Source organism: Mastigoproctus giganteus, chromosome 1 (assembly GCF_048544385.1).
Source record: "Mastigoproctus giganteus isolate SK-2022 chromosome 1, ASM4854438v1, whole genome shotgun sequence".
Classification (NCBI taxonomy): Eukaryota; Metazoa; Arthropoda; class Arachnida; order Uropygi; family Thelyphonidae; genus Mastigoproctus; species Mastigoproctus giganteus.
The window spans coordinates 230,785,202-230,813,074 of record NC_143575.1 but is presented as its reverse complement, the minus strand read 5'-3'; the positions used below and the strand labels follow the sequence as shown (position 1 = coordinate 230,813,074).

The 27,873-nt window shown below is 37.2% G+C and overlaps 1 protein-coding gene across 4 annotated transcripts in view; it reads left to right on the top strand.

Annotated features, from left to right (window-relative positions):
- Window positions 1-27,873, top strand: part of LOC150091589 (E3 ubiquitin-protein ligase arih1-like) — a 268,953-nt gene that overhangs the window by 50,604 nt on the left and 190,476 nt on the right. The window contains exons 3-5 of one of the 4 annotated variants that reach the window (XM_090384752.1): window positions 5,243-5,337; window positions 14,774-14,782; window positions 16,861-16,910. In XM_090384752.1, coding sequence (XP_090240878.1) covers window positions 5,243-5,337; window positions 14,774-14,782; window positions 16,861-16,910 — 154 coding nt within the window. Of the gene's footprint in view, window positions 1-5,242; window positions 5,338-8,854; window positions 8,864-9,999; window positions 10,006-14,773; window positions 14,783-16,841; window positions 16,911-27,873 lie in introns of all 4 variants that reach the window. The other 3 variants (XM_090384760.1, XM_090384767.1, XM_090384745.1) reach the window with 3 other exon arrangements.

Genomic DNA, 27,873 nt, shown 5'->3' with positions numbered 1-27,873 from the left:
CTACAGTTTACTTTTTTTTTTTAGGTGTATATTTTTAGAATTCCTCACCTTACTGTTTGTTTGTCATTATACAATATATACCTTATACCCATGGACAAACAATAAGAACTAGATCAAATGAGATACTTAAAAGTATCATGTTGACAAATTATTAATGGAATGTTTTGATTTGCAACTATTATTGAAAATGTTTTTTATGACTTGTTGAATTTGATTTAGTTGAATGATTCTGTGCCAAGTGTTTTTTAAACATGCAGGTATTCTATTACTTTTGACAATATAGAAGCTTACTGGCTTTTCAAATGCACTCTCATCGATGTAATGTCCTTGAAACTGTATGCACAGATTGCAAAGCTTCTGTAAGCATTCCTCATTTGCTTCTTTTGGAATTGCTAATATTCCTTGTGTTATTCATTCTGAATAATTTCCTTTCATTGGAAATCTGTAACTCTTCATGGTGGTTTTAATATTTTTGGGGTGGGGGGGTAAGTTGGAGTTAAATCTGAAAAATATGACAAATCAGGTGCCTCAGTGATGGAGTGCTTTCCTAGAAGTTCTTGAATGGAAAGTTCTGAGTATGCAGGGATATTGTCATGATGTAGGTGCTAATTCCCTACTCTTTTTTTGGCCATGTTCTTTAAACAGCATCTTTTTGCAGTATTCCTGGTTCCCTGTTTGATCATGTGAGACTTCATAAATGAGCAATGCCCTATGAGTTATAGTGTATTTACACATACCCATATAAAACAAAGTATGACCATATTTGATTGTCTTGCTTTTTTGGTTCTTGGAAAAGATGATCTTCCACTGAGAAGGCTAGGCTTTTTTTCTGGGGCCATACACCCATGATTTGTTACCAGTGATGTTGTAAGATGGGATCTTCCACTGAGAAGGATGGGCCTTTTTTTCTGGGTCATAGCCATAAACCCATGATTTGTTACCAGTGATGATGTAAGAAATAAAGTGAGTCAGCAGTAGCAGAAGCATGTTGATAAAGATCCTAACGGGCGACAACTCGCTACTCTCTGATCATATGTGAAGATACTAGGCACAAACTTGGCTGAAACACATTGTTTCCAAACTTTGTGTTAAAATTGATTGATATGTCCTATTAAAAATACCAGTTTTCCAGCAGCTTTGTGGATAGTTAAACATAGAGGACCAATTTTCAATGGATAAGTGGGCTTAATTTTGTGAGCTCCTGAAAAGTTTTCAAATGACACATGCCAGTTTCTCTGAAAGTTGCTAACATTTTTGTTGAACTTTTCTGTAATTTCAAGCAAAATTTTATGCAAATTTGCTGCTCAGTAGTTGCTCATTTTTAAATGTGATGAAACATGAAACACCTATTCAGTGTGGGCTAATTTAAACTAGTTGCAGATAAATAGGTGATTTTTGCATGTCTAGCTGAGTCACTAAACATATGACAAGTTGTGTGCGTGTGCACATCTCTCTCTCTCTCTCTCTCACACACGCGCGCACACACACACACAGTCAAATTCCTGGAGTGGTTGCATAGAACTGCAATCAGTAAACATGGTGCAAGTTGCTGCTGTCAAACTGCAGATTTCAGCCTGCATCTACATGTATGGGGATTTAGTAAATGTTTAATTGTTGTTTGCACGAGGAAGCACATTTATTTTAACATGATTCCCAAGTGGAAAAAAAAAATGTAAAATTTGGAACATCAAATTATGTCAGTGCTTGGATTAAAATCTGTTTCCGAAACAGTGTAAATGATACTTATTATTATTAGTCATGTGGTGCAAGTCATGCGGGGCTTATGCTGCACCAGCCAAAAAAAAATTTGAGTGAGACAGAATTAGAAGGGAATCACCAAGAAAGAGAAGAATGATGATATCCAGCTCAGGACCCTGGGTGTGCCAAGCCTATACTCACCAGATGTGAGCCCCTGGGATACTCCAGGTTTACTGAGAGGATTCTCAGTTGTCTACTGCTACCATGTCTTGTGTATGAGACTGAGAATCAAACATGGTATCTAGAAAGTTGTAGTCTTGTAGCCAACACATTTGAATTGCATCAGATTCAAACAATGACATTCAGACGATGACCATGCTGAAAACTTATTTGCTTGAATGCACAATCAAATTGAAACAACCAGATAGCTTGCACATCAGAACTGTTGTGTGATTGTTGATAAACTTGCAAATGCTTTAACAATTCAAACAGAAGTTAGCATATGAAGCTTTTGATGCTTACAGACAATCAGTGCAGGTGATTGGATGACAATTTGTGATCTCATAATGGGATATGATAATGAACAGGTGTTTCTAGAGCCCATAATTGCTGTGATGAGACATTTTCTCACTGGTTCACAAAGTGTGAATCAATGACTTAAATTGCTTCATTTGCCACATTCATAAAAATTTCAGCAAAAAACAGGTCACAAAATTATTATTGTTGTATTGTGTACTATAAATTCATTCATCAGGGTGCCACTGTGAATAAGGAAAGATATGTACACTTGTTGCACCAGCACAAGAGGTAGTTTAGAAAGTCAGATTGTGGGCAGTGAAAAGATCAAAAGTTGTAGCTAATTGTTAAACATAATATTGTGTTACCACATTCCTCTTACGTGTTTGACTGCTCACGAAATGAAATGTTGAGGCTGTCACTTTTGCTGTTCAACTTGATTGTACCAGCGATACAGACTAGCTGCTAGGACCGCTCATGGGGTTTTGGCAATGATATGCAGGAATTTTGCCAGCAGGTAAAAGGAAGTGATTATCTCATTGTGTAAAGCAATGGTTAGGCCAAATCCTAAGTACTGTATACAGGTCTGGTAGCCTCATTTTAAGAATGAAGTGGGATTCTTGGGGCAGAGAAGAGCAACAAGATTAGTCAAGGTCACAAAAGGCTATTTGTACTATGGAAAAGTTCAGTTAGAAAAAATTGGCACCTGCAAGGCAACCCGATTTGAAATGTTTAAGGCTTGGAATGGATTGACTGAACTAAATGCTGATGGAATCTTTACACACACGCATGCGAGGACAGGATGTAAATTGAAAAAGGATAGATGTGAGAAAATTTGCTTTCAGCCAGAGAATAATTGATTGCTGAAACAAACTTCCTTCTGGTGTTGTTAGAAGTGGGTAGCATTAAATTAGTTTGTTTTTGTTCAAGGGTCTGTTTTCTATATTATTTTGGTTTTTTATTTTTTGATTTTGAAGAAATCCATTGAAAACAGTTGGTGGGCTATAATTTTATCTAAAGCAATGAGAGCTTTTTTTTTTTTTTTCATGTTAAAAATACAGAAAAATAATTGATATGTAGTGATACCAAAATAGTTTGAGGACTGTTCGGCCAACTAAATAGTCTTCAAAGTGATTGCAATATTTAATGTGTTAGAAAAATATGGATTCAGTTTTGGAGTATTTGAAAGGATTTTATCCATTTAATTAATGTTAAAATAGCTATTCTATCTTAATGTTCTTCAAGGGTAACAGGACAGGTTTGGGTTTATAGTGAAAAATTTTAATCAGGAATGTATCACCAGTATATTTACTGTTAAAAATACAGCCCCCCCCCCCGTTATAACGCGGTTCACATTACGCTGATTCGCTATAACGCTGTTCTTATATTATAACCCATATCTGACTATAACGCTGTCACAAATCACTATAATGCTCTTTTACAGATTGCATATTTAACGAAAACGTTTCATTTGATGGAGCCCATAGCTTGAAAATGAATAGCAAAACAGCATTAAAATGTTTCCCACGCCGACTTGAGAAATTTTCCTACGCTCAGTGAAATTTTCACGCATGCTAATTTAATTACAGTACAGCGACTTGTTACGTATTCCGAGATCAACATTTTAAAAAATTTTCAAGTATATTGCTTGTAATATTTGCGTTATATGCATTTATCCAACGTCTAGTCATCACTCAGTACCATATTAGACATTGTGTGAAACGGACAGTTTACTTAAACATTGTATCATAATTAATGCAACCAACGCAGTTACATTTTCAAAGAGTTAATAATGGCTGATAAGAATGAAAAAGCAACAACGTCTGAGTGCAGTATGAAGACTATAAATGTAAGAAAAAGATTGAATTTGAAAATTAAATTAAACGTTTTGACGGGAATCGATTCCGGTCAAAGACAAGCGGATGTGTGCCATAATTTAGGACTTGCAAGTTTAACTGTAAGAACAATTATCAAAAAAAAAAAATAAAGAATTCATTTTAGCAGTGGGAAAGATAGGTGTTCCACTGCAAGCAACTAGGGCTAGGCCGACTATCAGGATTGAAATGGAAAGACATTAACTAATTTTATTGAAGATAATATCCAATGCAGAATTCAGTTAAGTTGAATATTATTTAAAATAACTAAATGCACAATTCATAATACATTAAGAGTTTAATATCTATATAATCGGTGTGTAGATATACCATAGACAACTCTTAAGAAACTACAAAGTAGTTGTAGGCATCATTTGCTCTTTCTCATATTGTGCTCTGCCTTCACGACGAGTTGCCATGATATTATACTACCTCGAATAAGTAACGCTTCACTAATAGAGAAGACTATTGTTACTTATTCTCAGTGAGTACCACCACCCAGACATGTTTCAAGGCTATTGGCCTATCATCAGTGGGTGGGCAGATACCCTGGTATTGCAGACATGACGACCCAGTTGTGAAGATAATTGGCATCTCTCATATTGTGTGATTATCTTCACAACTGGGTCGGCATCTTTTCCCTACTGTTTATTATTGATTAGGAAATATCCTATGGCACCGACCGCAACTTACAAATACATATGTTACCTTATGGGAATGCGGGGCTCCGTTAGTACGGATTCACTTAGTGCTCTGTTTTTCCGGAACGAATTATCAGCGATAAGCGGGGATCACCTGTAGTTCATAGTGAGAGCTATCTTGGCAGTGATTGGTTTCAGTTTTAATTTTACTTCTTAGTCTCTTTTACTTCTTAATTGCATTACTTAGGTTTTGCATTACATTAGGTTTTCTTAATTGCATTACATTAGGTTTTTTTATTGGTGGGGGAGAAATGTCAATCAGTTTTCGTTATTACACGTAGTAGTATGTTTCTATTATTTCCCAAGATTTTAGTTGAAGTGGCTATTAAGGAATTGATATATTTTTCAGTGTTAAGTTTGTAATTTGAATATTGATATAAAATAAATTAGTTTTTAAGCATTTTTTCCTTAAAGTAAAAAAAAAAGTGTTTAAGCAAAATATGCTAATTTCAGGTATTACGATGGTGATCAAGATCGTCTTTTTAAAGAAGCACACATTGTCAATCCGTATAAAAAGCCTGCTCCTACTAGTAAACACTACAAGGCAAGTAAAATATTTTAAAAAGTGATTCAGTTTTGCTATTTATTTGATCATTTTTGATCTAGTTTAATTCCTACCCAGTGGAATTTAAAATACCTGATATGATTGGCACAGACAGTAGTGACTTCTGACGGTTAGTCTTTAAGTTCTTTAGATTAGTATCGAATAGTCTGAAGGATAGCAGATTTGATTTTTTTTTTTTTTTTTGTGTCAATTGATACTCATCATTTGGGAATGTGGTGGATGCCATGAGAATTTTTTAGAAAACATTTAGCATTTATTTCTGTGTTGAATTTACAAGGCACTTCATTTCAATACTGTCACTGTCTCTTGACCACATCCTGATATAGAAAAAATGAAATTCTGGCATGTATTGGCATGTAATTAAATGGTTGGTGATGATCTGCAACAGAATTAGTGATGCCTTGGCAACTAGACTGGTTAATTTTACTAGTTGATGATAAAAGATATAGACATATGCTGTCCAGTTAAAACACTGTGATCACCCCCATGTTTTAGCAATTGGGCATTCCTCTCCACCAGATGGCACACATGTGGGGAGATGTGGTAAATACAGTACTGTAGGTTTGTGGCATGTGGTCCATGTGAAGTACTTGATTGACATGGGCAAGGGACATGATCCAACAGACTTCAAAAAAGGAATAATTGGATAGGTACCAGTTGAAGAGTGGCAGTATTACAGAAACTGTGAATTATGAGTTGTTTGTGGAGTGCTGTAGTTAACGTGTTCCAAGGTTGGATGGATAATGGACAGAGCAGCAAATGCTGGGCCAGTGGTGGGCACCTGTGCCATCTTTGATTGTCATGATTGAATGTAGTCTGTTCCACCTTGTGTGAGCCAATAGATGGAAAATGGTGGAATGGCTGACCATGGATTATAAGCAGGGAACAATGTGGTGTTTCCAAGACTATGATCCAACAAACCCACCTTCATATTGGCCTTCAGAGTAGATGCTGGGCAAGATACTCATGCTTACAGCCACCTATCGCCAATGATGCCTCAAGTTTGCATCCAACTGGCATCATTGGACCATTGGTGACTGGAAAAAAAGTTGCCTTTTTTTGATGAATCACATTTATTGCTGTGTAAATATAATTTCAGTTTTAATTTGTACATAGTGTGTTTATTTTATTTTATAAAAATAAAATAAGTTAATTTATTTTTAATAAACTTTACTTATTTTGAGTGTCTTGTCAGTAGAAACAATATTTATTTCTTTTGACAATTCCTGGTGCTTGAGGCCTCTTCTCTAATATGATTGGAATAATTTAAGGACATTGATAAAATCTTTTAAAGTCAACTGGTTGTTCAAACACTTTTTGCCTTAATTTTTTTTTAAAAGTATCTTCTACTTGAAATAATAAATTTACCAGTATTTTATTTCCATTGATATAGCCATTAATCCATCAGCAATTATTAAGCTTTCACTCAGTGGTATTGCTGTTTCACTACTTGCCTCATTATCACTGTCTTGTTCCTCATGGTTGCTGCCATCTGGTTTCATGTCTTGGTGGTCAGAAAGTTTTACTTCCCAGTTTTAAAGGTCATTACATGTTGTTACATTGTTTTCAAAAGTTAAATTTACTTAAATTTGCCACTTCTCCTAGCTGCACAAACTTTTTCAAGGGATGATATCTCTTGTACATAATTTTCCATATTTCCTCATGTTAATTCCACAATTTTTAGAACATTTTTGATAGTATTCTTTGAAGCTGCTTGCCATGCTTCTTTGATACATTTAGCAACATCAGAGAGATTAATTTTCTTTAGCAGTTGTCTTCTCAATTTTCTGCAGCATCCATTTTCATCACTGGTGTTGTCAACTTTTGTTTCCTATAATGATATGAGTGGGAGAAAGAACAAAGCCTTGGGGAGCAATGGCACTGTTGGAGAAGTTAGAAGATAGAAACCTATCTATCATCACATGCATTGAGCAATCGGAGAGAAAATATTTGGCAATCCATAAGGTATTTTTAACAAACATGATCAAAATGCCTTAGAAATGTCAAGAGCAACTGCTGGAATCGTAGTAAATGTTTTCATAGAATATTTCCAAATATGAGTTAACATATTTGGACAAATTCAAAAAAATCAATATATCACTAGTGTATCAACACTGATGGGATCTACATATATATATATATATATATATATATATATATATATATATATATATATTGGTGATTGTTTGAACAGATGGAAGATTTCAAGTTAGTTTACGAGTTGGTGGTTGATAGATTTTTCCATTGCTTTGGAAGGAGTAGAGGTAGTGCAGTGGGGTGAAAATTGGAAGAGAGAATTTATCCTTTTTAGGAACTTTTTTTTTTTAACAAAAACTCCAAACATGAAATGTATTAGAACCTAGTGCTAAGTACCGTGCATGGGTTGAAGGTTGGGAAGATACTTGTTAATATTAGACTTGAATTTGTGTGGATTGTAATTTTCAGGAAATGCATGAGGAGGAAGGCTGTTTTAGAAAGCTGAAGGGATAAATAAGGAAGAAGAAAAGTTGGTTCTGATTTTGAAGTTGGCAGTAAATGGATATTGACTGGCTGCAGTGTGTTTGGATTGGTCATCATAGGTTATAATGGTCATCATTATAACCTATGATGACCATTATAACCTCAAAATATGTCCGTCATATTTGCGTGATTAACTGATCTGTAGACTAAACATAGGGTTCGCCACTTCAAAACATCAATAAGCAAAGTGGTGGTATTGCATCAGATGACAAGAATCATTCACTACCTAGTTTCTTTTTGTGTTTTGTAATATATGATAAATGTTTAATATCTCTGAGATAAAGACTTAAGACATACTTATAGGATTTTCTTTTCTTTTAGCTGTAGAATATGCTCCTGCATTTGTTCTGTAATATTTTGAATACTCTGTAGATGAGAGGTCAGTTTTACTGAGGTGTTTTCATAATTTAGATTGTGGCCCCTTCTTACAAATAGTAGTTTGCATTCTGGTTTATTTCTCAGTCATTGGCTGCTGTTTTGGTCCATCCTTAATTCTGCCTCTTTTGCAGGTAAGATGGTTCTGTTGTAACTTTATCTAAAAATTAAACTGAACTATGAGCATTTCCTCCAACTTCTGCAGTGACATCAGTATTTGAAGGACTTGTGAATCATTAACATTAAAAAATTATAATAAATAAGGCTTATTGTAATTCATAAATATCTCCTGTATATTTATTTTTATTCACTCCTTTAAATTTACATGAGAAATCCACTTCCACAAAAAAGAAATTAGCCATTGTTTCAATAGTTAATTTCTCTTTGTTCAAAAGAAAATGTTATATATAACCTCCAGCTATCAGTCAGATCACCATGCCTTCTTTCTAGACTGTAATTTTAAAAATTGGGATTTTTTTACCCCACGAAGAGTACCCACCTTACCCCAGTTTCTTATCTTTATTGCAACTTTTACAATGATCCACATCCTTTCCAAATTGGAGCTTCCAGAATATATAGATACTTGTGTTCTAGCCAATTAGTAGAGGCATACGGTGCAAGAAAGCAAGCTTATGCAGCATCAGCCAAAAAAAATCCTCCCATTTCACCTCTCCATTTGTTCTAAATGCCTGTCCAGCTCAGCCTTAAATTTATTTAGGCTATTAGCTTCCACAACAAAAGATGGAAGTCTGTTCCACCAATCAACTACCCGCTGGCTAAAGTCAATTTCTGCACATCTATTCTACAACTATCTTTCTTCAATTTGAAACTGCCCCCTCAGGTTCTTAGTCTGAGCAAGAGGAAGAATTCCATCATCATTCAGCTTGCTCAACCCAATCAAGGCTTTATACGCCTCAATAAGATCACCTCGCAGGTGCCTACTCTCCAGGTTCTGCAATTTGCAGAACTTAAGCCTTTCTTTGTAAGAGCACCCCTTTGTTCCCCTCACCAGTCTTGTTGCCCTTCTTTGTACTCGTTCTAGTAACTCTACATCTTTCCTAAAATGATGCCTCCAGACCTTTACACAGTACTTTAGGTGTGTCTCTAAATAGGCCTACAAGGCTGGGACAATTCATATTGAACAATTAGACTTTACACCAGCCGGTATTCAAATAAACAAATTCCAATCCTGCAACTAAAACAATAAAATAAAATACGAGCGAATGAAATAAAATATAATATAATAAAATAAAATATATAGTAGTCTAAAACTGATGTGATTTAATTTACAATAAAATACGAAAATATAAAATATGATGGTAAAAGCGATAAAAACAATTAATAAAATACCATAACAACTGTAGCTTTCGGGGATAGCGATCCCCTTTCTCAACAGCATATTTCTGCTGTGTGGCACATCCTTAAATAGCAGATCCATAGCACTTGGCACATGGTTCCTCGGGAGTAGACTACTATATACTTTAGGTGTGGCCTGACCATTGCCTTGTATAACGAGATAATCACCTCCCTGTCCCTGCTAGCAAAATTCCTATATATCCTTGACAAGACTCCATGACCTGCCCTGGCAGCCCATCTGCACTGCTCAGGGAACTTCATATTTGACTGCACAATTACCCCAGGTCTTTTTCACTTTCCACTTCCCTGAGTGTAGTGCCACACAGTTGGTACATTTCTCTTCGGTTATTGCTACCCATATGTAGTACTTGCATTTGTCAATGTTAAACTTCAGGTGCCAGTTCTCAGTCCATTTTCCCAACTTATCTAGATCCAGTTGGAGTAGCATACTGTCTTTACTGTCGTTAACAACCCTACCAACCTTTTGTATCATCTGCAAACTTGGACATTAAACCTGACATACCTTCATCAATATCATTGATAAATATACAAAACAATAATGGGCTCAACACCAAACCCTGGGGAACTCCACTAATAACATTTGTCCACAAAGAGCATATTTCTGGTCTATTGATTACCACTCTCTGTTGTCTCCCACTCAACCATCCCTTTATCCATTGTAACAACTTACCCTTAATACCATACCTCTCCAATTTGTACAGCAGTCTTCCATGTGCAACAGTATCAAAAGCTTTCCTGAAATCCAAGTATATGATATCGAAATTATTTTTGGCATTCAGTTCCTTTGTGACCACATCATAGTATCCAATCAAATTGGTCAGACAAGACCTCCCTTTAACAAACCCATGCTGTGTCTGAACTACAGTCTTGTCTAGATGATCCTGCAATGCTTCTTTAACTAGTGATTCCATTATTTTCCCCGGAACACAAGTTAACAGGTCTGTAATTACTTGTGTCACCTTTTGAACCAATTGTCACCAATGTTGAACAATAGCATAATTATGTCTTGTCCCTCTTTCAGAACAGTACAGAAACCAATGTACTGTTCTGGTGGCTTATCTTGCATTGTTCCGAAAACTTAGTACAGTGCAACCTCCATATATCATCCCTCTTTATACCACACTTTTGGATTTGTCACAGATATGATCAGGCCCCCTAAAACGAATTATGAAAAAAAATAGTGTTCAAAGAACTAACAATTTCATATTGGAAACTGGAAAAAGTGAATACTATATTAGCATTAGCATTAATAGAGACATTTGATGCAAGAAAGCAAGCTTATGCAGCATCAGCCAAAAAAAAAAAAAAAAAAACCCACTTCCACTTCACCCCTCTGTTCGTTCAAAATACCTGTCCAGCTGAGCCTTAAACTTATTTAGGCTATCAACCTCCACCACAAGGGATGGAAGTCTATTCCAGCAACCAACCACCGGCTGGCTAAAGGCAAATTTCCTCACGTCTATCCTACATCTGTCTTTCCTCAATTTGAATTTATGCCCTCTCAGGTGATTTTTCTGAGCTAGAGGAAGAATCCCATCAGCATTGAGCATGCTTAAACCATTCAAGGCTTTATACACCTCTATCAGATCACCTCGCTGGTGCCTAGTCTCCAGACACTGTAATTTGCAAAACTTAAGCCTTTCTTCGTAAGAGCACCCCTTTGTTCCATTCACTAATCTTGTTGCCCTTCTCTGTACTCATTCCAGCAGCTCTACATCCTTCTTGAAACGAGGCCTCCAGACCTGTATACAGTACTCTAGGTGTGGCCTGACCATTGCCTTATACAATGGAATAATCACCTCCTTATCCCTGCTGGAAAAATTCCTGTATATCATTGACAATACTCCATGAGCTACTCTTGCAGCCTGTCTGCACTGCTCAGAGAACTTCATATCTGCCTGCACAACCACCCCCAAGTCCCTTTCATTCTCTACCACTGTCAGTGTAGTACCACAGAGTTGATACGTTGCTCTGGGGTTGCTGTTTCCCATGTGTAGTACTTTACATTTGTCAATGTTAAACTTCATTTGCCACCTCTCAGCCCATCTGCTCAACCTTTCCAGATCCTGTTGCAGTAGCATAGTGTCAGTAGTGTCCTTGACTACCCTGCCAACCTTTGTATCGTCTGCAAACTTGGACATTAAGCTTGATATACCATCATCAATATCATTTATAAATACAGAAAACAATAATGGACCCAACACTGAGCCCCGAGGGACTCCACTAATAACATTAGTCCACGATGAGCAGTGTCCATTGATTACCACTCTCTATTTTCTCCCCCTCAACCACCCCTTTATCCATAGCAGCAATTTGCCTCCAATGTCACACTGCTCCAATTTGTGTAGCAGTCTTCCATGTTCAACAGTATCAAAAGCCTTTCTAAGATCCAAGTATATAATATCAAAGTTATTCCCTGCATCCAGTTCTTTTGTGACTGCATCATAGTATCCAATCAAGTTGGTCAGGCAAGACTTCCCCTTAACAAAACCATGCTGTGTCTGAGCTATAACTGAAGTCTTGTCTAAATGATCCTGCAGTGCTTCTTTAACCAGTGCCTCCATTAATTTTCCTGGAACAGAAGTTAGGCTCACAGGTCTATAATTACTTGTCAGCCTTTGATCCTCCTTTGTGAATTGGGGTCACAAAGTCACAAAGACCCATTAGTCTTTGTCACAAAGTCACAAAGACTAATGGGTACCTCCCCTGAGTCCAAGGAAGCTCTCATAATTATGGCTAAGGGTTTGCTTACTTCCTTTGCTGCTTTCTTTAATATAACTGGATAGATCCCATCCACCCTGGGTGCCTTTCTTGTGTTTATCTTCAACAGTTTGTCCTCCACTTACTCCCAGTTATTTCAAGATTCTGTAGCTTACTGCTAGAGTTGAATACACCTCTGGCATTCCCCTCGCTGAATAACTCCTCGTGTGTGAATGTCGATGCAAAATATTCATTTAGTTTGTTAGCTACCTGAGCAGGATCATCAACAGTTGACCCATCAATATCAAGTGGACCAATCTGATTCATCCCCTTCCTTCTAGAGTTTATATAAGTAAAGAACTCTTTGCTGTTTTTCTTTGCATCCCTTGCCAAGGATTTCTCGTAATCTGCCTTCGCCTGCCTAACCTCCTTTGTAACTTGGTTGCATATCAACTTGTATCTATCATAGGCTTCTGTGTCATGTGTTAATTTGTATGTATCCCATGCATTTTTCTTCTCTGCCATATGCCTCATTAGTTCATCTGACATCCATTTTGGCCTAAACCTTGAACAATATTTCTTAGTTAGTATGTAAAGCCTAGTAGCTTCCAAGATAAGTTCTTTGAATGCTTCCCATTTTGAATTTGCTGTTGGTAACATCGTCAGTTGGTCCCACTGTATAGAACTTAAATACTGTCTCAGTCCATCGTAGTCGCCTTTACGGAAGCATTAACCCTTCCCTTTACCCCTAATGGTAGTTACCTCTTTGAGTAAATCCCACTTCAGCACACTGTGATCACTGCCACCTAGTGGTTCATTTATCTGCAGATTCTTATTGCATGAAGAATCACTGCTGATAATCAAATCAAGAGTATTGCTCCCTCTAGTTGCCTCCCGAACATGCTGATGTAGAAAACAATCATCCAATAAATCCACAAAAGCCCTGCTAGTGCGTGAGTAACCAGCCCCCAAATTCCAGTCAATATCTGGGAAATTAAAATCTCCCATTATAAGACTCTCTGATTTACTGGCCCACTCTATTTCCCTGTACAGTTCCTTATTATACTCATCAGAGTCATTAGGCCTATAGCACACTCCTACTCTCAATTTTGATCTCCCAATGCTTATGTCACACCAAACTGACTCAACACTGCACTGTCCAGCGATGTCGACTGGCTTCACTTCCTTGGTTTTTATGTGTTTCTTAACTAATAGCATAACCCCTCCCCCCTTCCTATCCTGTCTATCCTTTCTGTAGACGTTGTACTCCCCAAATTGCAGTTCTGCATCCCTTATATCTGTGTGACACCACATCTCTGATATCCCAACAATATCTGCCTTTGATGTTTTGAGCAATACCTCAAATTCATCAAATTTATTTACTAAACTCCTAGCATTGGTGTACACACATGTATACCTGCACCTGTTTCTATTCTTAGCTACTATATGTACTTGTATCTACTGTACATCCTACCACCATATTTCCAAGAGGGGAAATTAGCTACTATATTCACTTCGATATATTCAGTTTCAGAGTAATTTTTGTAAACAGGACTATCAGAGACAAATTAATGTAGACACAGTTTCTCCCCTCAGCTAGAGATTCAATAAAATAGTATATATCAGTGGAATGGTAATTACAAACAGCTACCATTTTGCAAGTGCATTGCATTCAGTTACAAAGTAAATTTTTGTAAATAACAGCACATGACATCCTTTTTTCAACTAGAAGTTACACTTGGGATAACAAAAACTGCTAAGGGCTAACCCCTTAGCAGTTTTTGTTATCCTAAAAATATACATGAACTGACAGGTTTCGTTTAGTTTTCTCAAAACATGGTAAATTCTATGGCATCACTAATGAATACACAGTAAATATTAGTAAATCAGTAGAACTGAAGTAATGGTCACCAAAAGGGCAAAAAATTGTACAGTTGATGAAAAGTTAGAGCTACAAGAGCAAAACAAAATGCAGTATTTTTGGTGAGTGTGGAAATCCAGGAGGAATAAACTGCAGAATTGTTCTGCTACGTCTTCTATGGGCTCTACAAATGAATGAGCATTCATTCGTAGACTCCATAGAAAATGAAGTAGGCCTCCAAGAAAGAAAACTAGACTTTGTGAAAATAGTGATGTGAACCAATACTTATACAAGTGGTTTCTACAGAACCATAGTGAAAGAGTACCAGTAAATGGGGTAATTTTGAAAGCACAGGCACTTGAATATCATAAGCTTCTGAAGGGTGGCTTTAGAGATGGAAGGCTCTTCTTTTTTTTTTTTTTTTTTTTTTTGATTTGGTAGTTGTTGGCGCATCGGCTTCTGTGGCCATATTGCACCTCCCAAGGTTTTTGCAGTACTTTGATCCAACCCCGAGGCAGGAATCGAACCCGCGACCTTTGGGTTGCCGGGCAGGTACTTTACCCACTCGGCTAGCCCGGCCGGCAAGGCTCTTCTTGTGGTATTCCAGGTTAGCCTTGTAGGCAAATCTGCACCTGGTGACATTACGGCAGCAGATATGTTTCCTGAATTTCTGCATAATGCAATTCAAGGTGGTGAATTCACTGATGAACAGTGCTGTACTCGAAACTTCTCTCTGACAAGTCACTGGATATTAAAGAGGCACCCAAAAAAAGCAGGCATGAAACATACAAAGAGAATTACTGTATTACTGTGCACAAATAAGACTGGAAATCACAAGCTAAAACCATTGTGCATTGGTAAAAGTCGGAAGTCCCCGGTGTTTTTAGCATGTCAACATATAATGTGTGTGATTTTTAAAAATAACTCGAATGCTTTGATGATGTGCGATATTTTTGCCTCATGGTTTGAAAGTGAGTTTGTATCATCAGTGAGACATCACTTGCTTTCCAAAAAACTTGAAGAAAAGTCTCCATTACTGTTTGATCACTGCTCGTCCTTCAGCTGATATCCCGAAATCAAAAGATGGCAAGGTGAGAGTCTCATTTCTGCCAAAGAATGATCAGGAAAAAAAAAAAAAAAATATATATATATAATAATAATCAAACCTTCAGAGCCTACTATTGTGGTGAGCTACTTGCTGGCATTGTCAACTCAGAAAATCAAGTTCTAGAATTTCTGAAACATTAACAATGAAAGACATTGCATGCAATATTAGATTAGTGCGGGAGAAAGTAATCTCAACAGCAACTGAAAACTGCTGTTGAGGTTATTGTTGCACTAATAATTACCTTGAACAAGCAGCATTTTCAGAACAAGAAGCAAAGATTGCTTGTAATGTACTTGGTGGCAGTCTTGGAGCAAATTACTTGGCTACTTGGATTGAGGTGGATGGGGAGTCTGGTTGTGTGTTACCTAACTGAGGAGGAATTGTTTTCAATTTTGATTTGACAAACTTGAAAACATTAATGAGGTGATGGTGTTGGTTAGAACATCAGAGTGATAGTGAAAACCTTTATTTATTGCATCTGAACACTATTTAGAATTATGTACTGAAAAAGGACTGTCATCAGTTCTGGCAAACTAAATTACGCAATTATTTCAGAACAGATGTGTAAAATGTAAGTCTGCAACAGCATTGTGTATTAGTAGAATTTAAAGGAAATGAAATAACCATTAATAATTAAGTTAAAGTGCATTTATGTTAAAAAACTGGTTAAAAAAAAGGGTATTAAAGTTGTCTCCTGACACCCATGTTATGTTGAGGTTGCACTGTTTCATATGGGGTAAGGATGATTGCAGAAGAGATGGTCTAAAGTTTGCCTTCAGCCAACAGGTGGTTGATTGCTGGAACAAGCTTCCATTTATTGTTGTTGGAAGTGGATAGTGAATAAATTTAGTGATTTACTTCCTGATTCCCCCCCCCATGTCAGGTACCTTAAGTTTATCATTGTCAAAGTAATAGATTGATCTGTGATTACCATTACTGAAGTGTACAACTCTATATTAACCAGCATTGTATTTTAACTGTTTCCCCCCCCCCCTTTTTTTTTTTTAACTGCTACACAATCTGTTCAGGTGGTCCAATGTAAACTGTTTGTTTTAGATTTTATACTAAGGAAACCAAGGCCATGAAATGCCAGTATAAACAATATAAACCAATAGTAGCGGAATACTGTAGATGTGGAGAGGAAAGTTTCTGTGAAACATTCAACTTTTTTGTGAATCACTAAAATTGATTCACTATGCCTACAGGATCAAGTCAACATCCTCCCACTTATGAAGAAGTGTTAGAACTTGTTTAGCAGCTGGCCTGTATTTATTCAATACCTAACTAATCATACTAATGTTTGTTATTTTTCAGTCTATTTGTTTTTTATTCTGCCTATGTTCTTTGGAGCAGCTTTTTTATGTATTTCTCAAATTATAATTTTCAGAAATTCAAGTCAAGTGTTTAGTTTTTTTCTTTCTTTCTGATCCTAGTCTATCTGTGATTTTAGAGTGCCATAGGTTTTGTAATGTTTCATGAATGAAATTGCCACAAAGAAAGTTTTTTAACCTGTCAGTATGTTTTTATATTTTTGATTTATTAATAGACTACTTCTCGTTCTGGAGCACCAGGATTAGAAGAATGTGAAATTTGTCTCAGGGAGCTTCCATACACTGTGAGTGATTAATTTCTTAGAAGTAGAATTTTTTTTTTGCATAATTTTTTTCTACTCTTTGTGTAAATTACTGTTAAAGAGCACAGTGAAAGCATTCAAAAAGCTTTGCATTTGGATTGCATGTGATTTTAATACCTACATGCCTCTCAAATATGTACAAAATTTCTTAAATAATAAAATATTTATTTTTAAAAATTTTTTTATTTATGTTACATTATAACACTATAATGAAACATCAACAAGTAGGAATATCATGCTGTTACCATATTTTTGTCTTGATTGCAGCATCTAGAGAATATGAATGAATGGCTGCTGTTGTCTATAAGAAAAGACAGGTTACCCCACAGAAACTTTGGTTCAGCAAATGTCAGCATGGTTGTTTATTGTTTGTTATTTTTTAGGCATATCGGCAACTTAGGCTGTATTGCGCCATTGTGTCTGTACAGGTATGTGTTAGTGGGTCAGTTTTCATGTTGTGCAGCCTGAAAAAATTTCAGAATAACTTTTGAGAAAAAACTAGTAATAACTTCTGGTGAAATACCTGCTCCCTCTGCCTGAGATCAGTCCCAGTTGCAGAGGCCTCTGGAAATTCTTCAGCCACTGATGGGATTCAAATCCAGACCTCTCCAGATGAATGGAGAGGTCTGGATTTAACTGTACCATAACAGAGGACTGTCAACACGGCTGCAGATCACGTGAAGGTGTGGAAACGCTTTGCTTGCAGTTCCTCTTTGACATAATTGCAACTGTAGGAAAACCAACAAGCAACTGATGAATCGTGGCTCTATGGATTGCTAAAGGGGTGGATGGATGTTATCTACTGGTAGTATTAATACTGATTCATCACCCTCATATGACAAGAGTGGTTATAAGATTTTTTCCCTAAAATCTTATTCTTCATGATCAGCAATCTTCATAATAAAGATAACATTATGATGTATAAAGTGTAATTTTATAATAAGACCAGATCTTATTACTAAGATTCTACAACCGAATTTGAATCATAATAGTAGAAATCACTGCCACCACCACCCTCAATTTCTTTATTTAATCTTCTGCAAAAAACTGTCAGCAGCTTTCAGAATGCAAAGAGATAATTCTCATGTTCTATTTAGCTAAAAGAATTATAGTGGAATTAATGATTAGATCCTTGAATCCAAATTGCCATTTTACAAAAATTATGGCTTCGTTTTATTAGTAAGGATTGAAAAATCCACTTATATGATCATCTAGAATGAATGAGAAATTAGGCATGGGCTTCTTCCACAAAATGGAAGCAGTTCATGGCCTGGCCTTATTTTAGATATTATAAACAGAGGATCTTTATGCCCACTGTAGATGATAGGCTCTCCCCACCAACAGACATTACTGCATTGATATTCTTTTTTTTTTCCCACTTTGGTTAGGCAGGTACATGTTTTTGAAACTCTTAATTTATGTTAAATTGGCTTAGCCACCTTGTCAATTTGCAAACGGCAACTTGCCTTGATAGGCTTCCATGCTATTCTTAATACAGGTGACCCCCGCCTAATGCTGATAATTTGTTCCGGAAAAACAGAGCGCTAAGTGAATCCGTGCTAAGCGAGCGCCACATTCCCATAAGGTAACATATGTATTTGTGAGTTGTGGTCGGTGCCGTAGGATATTTCCTAATCAATAACAAACGGTAGTGAAAAGATGCACAAATGTCGGTCAAAATATTTAATATTCAAATATTTGTACATGTAAAATATTCTGCATTACATACATATATATCATCATCAGCCATTTTCAATCCACTGCAGGATGAAGGCCTCTCCAGCAACTTTCCAGTTCCTTCTGTTTTGAGCACTGGCCATCCATTTACTACCTGCAAACTCATGAATTTTATCTATCCATCTCCGCCTTTGTCTTCCAGGTTTTCTTCTAGCTCCTCTTGGATACCTTTCTGTTATTTTCTTAGTCCATCTGTCATCATGTCTTCGAGCTATGTGTCCTGCCCAAGACCATTTTAGTTCTTTAGTTTTGATAAGAATGTCCTTTACTTGAGTTTGCTGCCTAATCCATGTGTTTCTCTTATCTAACAGTCTGATTCCCAATATGATTCGTTCCATTTTTTGCTGTAGGCGCCTCCGTAGCCAGGTGGGAAGGAGCAGCAGTGCGTAGCACACGCTTCTTGATTAGACCGGGGTTCGAGCCCGTCACCACCAAATACGGAGGATGCGGAAAGGTTAAGGAATGACCGCCGCATATCCTGGAGCAATATGGCCTTAGTTGCTAATGCTCCTAAAAACCAAACAACAACCATTTTTTGCTGTATAGTTCTCAGCTTCTCTTCCATTCTTTTGGTGAGTGCCCAAGTTTCACTTCCATAAGTCATGGTGGGGAGTATACATTGGTTCATTATTTTACGTTTCAGACAAACTGGGATATTGCTCTTCAGTATGTGACTATATTTCCTGAATGCTATCCATCCAAAATTTATTCTTCTCTTGACTTCCAGCCATTTATCATTATTACAGCTAATAACTTGTCCCAGATAAGTATATGACTCCGCCTTTTCAATTACTGCTCCTTCAATCATTATTTCCCTTACTGTGGCATACTTGTTCATCATTACTTTTGTTTTAGCCATATTCATCTTTAGTCCAAAATCCTTACTAACTGTGCATAACTGATTAAGATTTTCCTCTAATTGTTTGGGATCGTGGCTTATGACCACAATGTCATCTGCAAATCGTAAATGGTTTAGGTACTCTCTGTTCACCTTGACTCCTTTCTGCAACCAGTCTAATCTTCTGAAAGCTTCCTCAAGGGCAGCAGTAAACAGCTTCGGAGATATTGTGTCTCCTTGTCGAACTCCTTTCTCAATTTTAAATTTGCTACTGTCTTTGTCTAGTCTAATAAAGGAGGTAGCACTCTCATATATATTCTTCAAAATCATAATATATGGTGTATCAATGCCTTGTCTTTCCAGTGCCCAAAACATTGCCTTATGCTGTATGGAGTCAAATGCCTTTTTATAATCTGCAAATGCCAGGCATAATGGTGTTTTATATTCATTTGCTTTCTCCATTAGCTGTGATATTACATGAAGGTGATCCATAGTTGAGAATCCTGTCCTAAAGCCAGCTTGCTCTTTTGGTTGATTCTCATCAAGTATTCTTTCTAATCTGTTAGTAATGACCCTTGTGAACAACTTGTAGATGTGGGATAACAAGCTAATTGGTCTATAATTTCCAATTTCTGATTTATCTCCTTTCTTATGCAGCAAAACTATGATTGCAGTATTCCACTGCTTAGGCGTCACACCTTTTCTAATGCACTTTGTGAAGAGCCTTGCCAGTTTTTGTGTTATGTCTCTTCCTCCCAATTTTAACAACTCTACAGTAACTTGATCTTCCCCCGGGGCTTTCTGATTCTTGATTTTCTTCAATGAATGTTCTACCTCATCAGGAAGAATATTGGGTATGTCGTATGTGTTGCTACTTTGCAATCCATTTTTCCCACTGCTGGCATCATTCCCCTGCTCCTTGTATAATTCTCTATAGTAGTCTTCTGCTATTTGAATTATGCCTTCTCTGCTGTTTATAAGTACACCATCACTATAATTATGTGGTAACTACTTGCGTATCAAAATTAAACTTAATTCCAATTAAAATCATGAATTTAATTGATCTAAAGTGATTTTAATTGATTTAATTTAATTTATAAATTTAATCATGAAAAATGTGTCGATTTTGGGTTGTACTTTGGCCCTCTTCCTGGTAAACTAAAAGGGATTTTAAATCCCCCGCAGTGTTGCCACCCAACAATAAAGTCAACCGATCCTTCACCACTTTGAAACCTGGCATGTTTTTTTCTTCTTTCAATATGAAACTTCTTTTAGGCATTCGTTTCCAAAAAAGTCCTGCTTCATCTATGTTAAAAACTTGAAGTATAACACATAATACCCCTCTTCAATAATTTTAACAAGTTCTTTCTTGAAAGTTTCGGCTCCTTGATCTGCACTTGTGGCTTCTCCTTGGATTTTAAATCTATTCAACCAGCCCTTACTAGTTTTAAATGGTTCCACATTTTTTTTAGGCGAGTTTTCTTCAGATCATCATATAGGCTAATTTCTTCTCTCTCTCTCTCTCTCTCTCTCTCTCTCTCTCTCTCTCTCTCTCTCTCTCTCTCTCTCTCTCTCTCTCTATATATTTAACTTAACTGAATTCTGCATTGGATATTATCTTCAATAAAATCAGTTAATGTCTCTCCATTTCAATCCTAATAGCCGGCCTAGCCCTAGTTGCTTGCAGTGGAACAGCTGTCTTTCCTGCTGCTAAAATTAATTCTTTATTTTTTATAATTGTTCTTACAGTTAAACGTGCCAGCCCTAAATTATGGCACACATCTGCTTGTAGTTGACCAAAATCGATTCGCTTCAAAACGTCTAATTTAATTTTCAAATTCAGTCTTTTTCTTACATTTGTAGCCTTCGTACTGCATCCAGGCGTTGTTGCTTTTTCATTCTTATCTGCCATTATTAACTATACGAAAATGTAACTGCATTGGTTGCATTAATTATGATACAATGTTTGAGTAAACTGTCCTTTAAGCACAATGTCTAATACTGTACTGAATGATGACTAGACTTCGGATAAATGCACATAAAGCAAATATTACAAGCAATATACTTGATCATTTCTTAAAATGTTGATCTTGGAACTATGTAACAAATCGCTGTACTGCAATTAAATTAGCATGCAAGAAATTTCACTGAGCGTGGAAAAATTTCTCAAGTCGGCATGGGAAACACCTTAATGTTGTTTTGCTATTCATTTTCAAGCTATCGACTTCATCAAATGAGATGATTTCGTTAAATATGCCAAAAATGCAATCTGTAAAAGAGCGTTATAGTGATTTGTGACAGTGTTACAGTCAGATACGTGTTATACTATAAGAACAGTGTTATAGCGAATTAGCGTAAAGCGAACCGTGTTATAACGAGGGCCTGCTGTATATATTTTCTTCAATTCTTTTGATTTACAGTAATGTTCCAACTTATTGAACATCATGCATTCCTTAGAAGTGTTTCATAAATTTGTGATATTTCCATATGTATGATGTTATGATGGATGGATGTGTGCCAAAATTTTTTTTTAGTGTCTTTCTTTTGTTGAATTGTTTATTTAATGTATATGTTGCACTTCATTATATACACTGGCGTGCAAAACTTAAGGACCAACACTATTTCTAAAGGTTACAACTACAAAATCTTTAACTTAAGGTACTTTTACTGATGAGAGTAGATGCAGTCTCATTAGCGATTCTGGATGTCAGCTAATATGGCAAGAGGTTGGCACATGGTATCACCCCTCAAACATCACTGAAAGGGATCGATATGGTGGTCGAGATAGATGTTCTCGTCTAGGGAGGCATTATCTTCGATGGACGTACACAACTCCAGATACTGGAAGACGGTACTGTAATCGGTGCACGCTACTGTACTGAGGTAATCCTTCCCCATGTGCATCTGTTCCTAGGTGCCATTGGCCCTGAGTCATGTTTATGGATGATAATGCCACACCCCATCGCACTGCAGCTGTGATATGCTTTTGGAAAGTGAGGATATTGGTCATATGGATTGGCTTGCCTGTTTCCCCTGATCTAAATCCCATCAAACACATATGGGGTGCAATGGGGAGATGCATAGCGGCTCGTCGACACCCACCAGAAAATCTTCACCAGCTGAAGATGGCACTGACAGAGGAATGGTTGATGTTCCGCAAGAACTTATCAACAACATTGTGCTAAGTATGGACAGGTGGTTCAAAGCCTGCATCGACATTAGGGGTGGCCATATCTCCTACTGAGGACCACCTCTTCCCTTTGTTCCATCCATGGCAGAGATGCATTTTTATCATGGCAGCCAGTGCTATGTTGCCATTTTTGAATAAAGTCCCTCTGTACCGTTTTGTTTCCGTTGTTATGTTGGTGTTGTTTCCTTCATCATTTTGTACTCATGAGGTTCCCTTGGTATGCTTTTCCCATATCCAGGCCACTCCTATGAGAAACTACAGTGAAAACCTGACTGGTCCTAAAATTTTGCACACCAGTGTATATACATATACAGGCAACCCCCGTATAACAAGGTACTTCTACAACACAGTTTTGTTCTAACACAATTGATAAATTACAGCAATCCTCGCACAACCGGTACTTATATAACACGTTTTGCTCTAACACAGTTAGAGAATTTCGGTAAACTTCGCATAACAGGAAATTTTTGAGCTTTTGTGCGGGGGAAACCCTGCTATTATGTTGGATGTAATTTTTCAACATTTTCCACTCTTTTTGAATTCCTGCTGTTGACTTGCTAGTCAAAAAAATATTTATGGGTATTTTTCACAATGTGGCTGAGTTAGTCGGACAAGGGTAGCATGGTGTTTTCTCCTGGAAACTCTGCTTTTTCATCCAGCAAAACAGAAAATCAACACAATTTATAGACAATAAACAGAGTAACATGGCCTTAGTTGTCGATGCTCCTAAAAAAAATAAAAAAAGCTATGATTACTGAAGGCGTTCAAGAATTACTGGTAGAAAAAGAGGCTGGCAAACGGATTTGATGGAAATGGCATCCGACGTAAAACCAAATCAATTTGATTTTAGCGATAGAGGATGATAGCACGGATAAATTCTAAACTTCCAAATTTTACACTAAAAAGCATACGGAAAGGCATAAAGTTAGCCGAGCAATTGGAATCTTATATTTTGAATGCAGATTCTTGAATGAAAGGTGCCCGAAGGTCAAAAGGGAGCTTCAAAAATGCATAGTTCCATACAATGAAATTCACAGATTTATCGAACAAAAGCAAACAAACTCAGATTACTGATTTTTTTTAAAGAGAGCAGAAGATACATGAAATTTAGAGTGGTGTATTTTATTAGTTTTGTTAACGAAATAGTGTATTTTTGTAAGCTTTTTGGAACGTAACCCCCATTTTTGTACTTTTTCTTAGTCCTGTATAACAGTTTTGCACAACACGACATTTTATAGGAATCTAACTACCATGTTATACGAGGGTTACCTGTATATCATACAATGGCTGCAGTTTTAATGAGATTATCAAAGCTTCTTATGATAATCCCATTTATTCCATTGTACTATTGCAATTTTAGATATAAATCCCTCTTGTTGGTTTTAGACATGGCCAAGGTATTTAAAACAGTGTTCATTTGATATTTGATTTCAGTATTCATGCTTTCAGTGACCTTGGGGAGTGAGGATTTTAGTACTAGTTAGATCAAATGATAAAAGGAAGTACAGGATTTTTTTTTTTTTTTTTTTTTTGCATTAGCCAAAAAATCCTTGTATCATTCACTATTTGTCTATTCCTGAAAAGTGTCAATCCAATTCTGCCTTGAATCCTGTCAGATTCTCTATTTCAACTGTATTGAGAGGCAGCTTATTCCTGTCCAGTGATCAGCAACACACTACTGGCCAACAGTGAATTTCATGATATCTAATCTTGTAGTGCTGTCCAAAATTTTGTTTTGCACAGTGGCTAAAGTTATTGTTCCACCTGCCAATGTGAAAATACCGTATTATGTTTATTCCTTTAAGGGCTTTAAACACCTCTAACAGGCCACCCCAAGGATGTTTAGCCCACATCTTCTCTCAGATGCTCCTACTGACAACTAACTCAGCCACATTGTGAAAAATACCCATAAATATTCCTCCTGTCATCAGCGGGATTCAAACTCGAGTCTTGAGTGGAGTGGCGGGCGATTCTATTAACTGTGCTACCCCCGAGGGCTTCAGTAGTCAATATTATCAAAACCTTCCCCCTTTCCAATCTAGTTGCCCACTTTGGACCCTCCCTAGAAGTTCTTAACAAAATACTTAAACATTAATGATCTAACCACTATTAAGAATTATGTACTGAAAAAAAAAACTGTCATCAGTTCTGGCAAACTAAATTACATGATGCATATTCAGTTTATTTACAAGTACACCAGTAAAAATATTTTAGCAGTAAAGCAATTTAGCGTGCGGTTATTTTCTTTTTTTAAATGGGACCTCCGTACTTGAATACATTATTCTGAATGAAATCAAGCCATTATTTTACAAAGTGAAATAATAACATTCTGGTACAGGTTCTATTGATCATTGATAGTATACCCTGGTAACTGCTTGGCAGCATAGTTAAAATGCAAGGAAAACTTCATATATCTGCTTGTATCATAGCCTCTAAATCTTTCTCACTCTGTACTACCTTTAATTTCATATGTCCTAGTTTATATTCACTCTTGAATTTCTTTTCCTGAAATGCAAAAACCTTATATTTATCAGGACTTAAACTTTGGTTGCTGTCTTTCAGACCATATTTGATAGTCAATCTTAAGTAATTCTGAAGTAACCTAATTCCAAACGTTAACCATCCTACTTACTTTTAAATCATCAGAAAACTTTGCCTGTATGCTCATTGGTATCATTGAGGAAAATCAGAAACAAGTTGGGTGGGATCCCTCATTAATCCACTCCAAAGAATGCCAGTTAATAATTACCCTTTGTTTCCTTTCACTTAGCTAGTTCTTAATCCACTCTAAAATCTCCCCAGTAATTCCAGCATACCCCACTTTGTACAGTATAGTACACTGAAAGGACAGAATTCATGGGATACCTGATTCCTAGGCAGCACGATGCTGTCACCTCTCTCGCTGGTGGACGAACCTACCGTATGGCAAGTATATAGGTTCACTGTATTCACGTAGATGGTAATTTGATATCAGTATGGATAAACGTCGTGAGTTAACAGACTTTGAAAGAGGGATGATAATGGGTGGCTGACGCATGGGTCACTATCGCGGAGGTAGAAACTGCACTATCCCCATTCGACAGTATCAAGGATGTATTGGGAATGCACCATTTCCGGAATAACATCTCATTGTGGCAGCGCTGTGGGCAGAGAAAGGTGGTGGACGAACGTGGCTGTTGACATCTGTCTCACATTGTTTTATCCAACCAGAGAGCGACAGTAGCACAAATCACTGCCGACTTCAACGAGGGAGTTGCCAGAAGCTTGTCTCCACCAAGACCATCAGGCAATCATTAGCTGCAGTGGGCACCGCCGACCGAACCACCAGAGTCCCATTTCTGGTATGTCTGCCAGGGGCAAAGGTTGATGACGTTGTAGAGCGGATATCATCTTTTAAGGGCACAAAAGGTGATATAGTTGTACACGTTGGCACTAATGATATTAAGAGTAGGAGACCAGTGGAATTACCTAACAACTACAGGTCACTGTTGGAAAAAAGCTGTGAATTAGGGTTGAATTTGAAAGTGTCAGCAATTCTGCCCAGACACGATAGGAGGGAGTATATGATGAGAGCCCTGTTGATCAATTCGGCCCTGGAAAGATTGTGCAAGGCTCAAGGGGTAGAATTTTTTTCAGCCTGGTCTGTACTTGTTAACAGGAGAGACTGCTTCTACAGGAATGGGATACACTTAAATAGAAAGGGTGCAAGAATGTTTGCTGGTGCTATCGAGGCAGTGTTAGGTGGGTCGGAAAACTGCTAGATTGAGGGGATACAAGGATTAATAGATTAACAGTAGCCACTGGCAGAGGTGAAAGTGATTCTTGCACTGCTTCTATTGGAATGAGCAGCAGCTTGGAAAATAAGATGCAGGATATTTCAGAGACTGCTGGGAGTCATTGGGGTACAAGTAAACACATGGGTTGTGTTAGAGTAGCTAAGAAAAAGAACAGGTGCATGTATACTTGCATGTACACCAATGCTAGGAGTTTGGTAAATAAATTTGATAAATTTGAGGTATTGCTCAAAGCATCAAAGGCAGATATTGTTGGGATATCAGAGACGTGGTGTCACACAGATAAGTAATGCAGAACTGCAACAATTTGGGGAGTACAGCGTCTACAGAAATGATAGACAGGATAGGAAGGGAGGAGGGGTTATGCTATTAGTTAAGAAACACATAAAATCCAAGGAAGTGAAGCCAGTCGGCATCGCTGGACAGTGCAGTGTAGAGTCAGTTTGGTGTGACATAAGCATTGGGAGATCAAAATTGAGAGTAGGAGTGTGCTATAGGCCTAATGACTCTGAGTATAATAAGAAACTGTACAGGGAAATAGAGTGGGCCAGTAAATCAGAGAGTCTTATAATGGGGGATTTTAATTTCCCAGATATTGACTGGAATTTGTGGGTTCGTCACTCACATACTAGCAAGGCTTTTGTGGATTTATTGGATGATTGTTTTCTAAATCAGCATGTTCGGGAGGCAACTAGAGGGAGCAATACTCTTGATTTGATTATCAGTAGTGATTCTTCATGCATTAAGAATCTGGAGATACAGGAACCACTAGGTGCAATGACCACAGTGTGCTGAAGTGGAATTTACTCAAGAAGATAACTACCATCAGGGGTAAAGGGAAGGGTTATTGCTTTCGTAAAGGCAACTACAATGGTCTGAGACAGTATTTAAGTTCTATACAGTGGGACCAACTGATGATGTTACCAACAGCAAACTCAAAATGGGATGCATTCAAAGAACTTATCTTGGAAGCTACAAGGCTTTACGTACCAACTAAGAAATATTGTTCAAGGTTCAGGCCTAAATGGATGTCAGATGAACTAATGAGACATATGGCAGAGAAGAAAAATGCATGGGATACATATAAATTAACATGTGACACAGAAGCCTATGATAGATATAAGTTGATCTGTAACCAAGTTACAAAGGAGGTTAGGCAGGCAAAGGCAGATTGCGAGAAATCTTTGGCAGGGGATGCAAAGAAAAACAGCAAGGAGTTCTTTACTTATGTAAACTCTAGAAGGAAGGGGATAAATCAGATTGGGGCACTTGATATCGATGGTTCAACTGTTCATGATCCTGCTCAGGTAGCTAACAAACTAAATAAATATTTTGCATCTACATTCACACATGAGGAGTTATTCAGGAAGGGGAATGCCATAGATG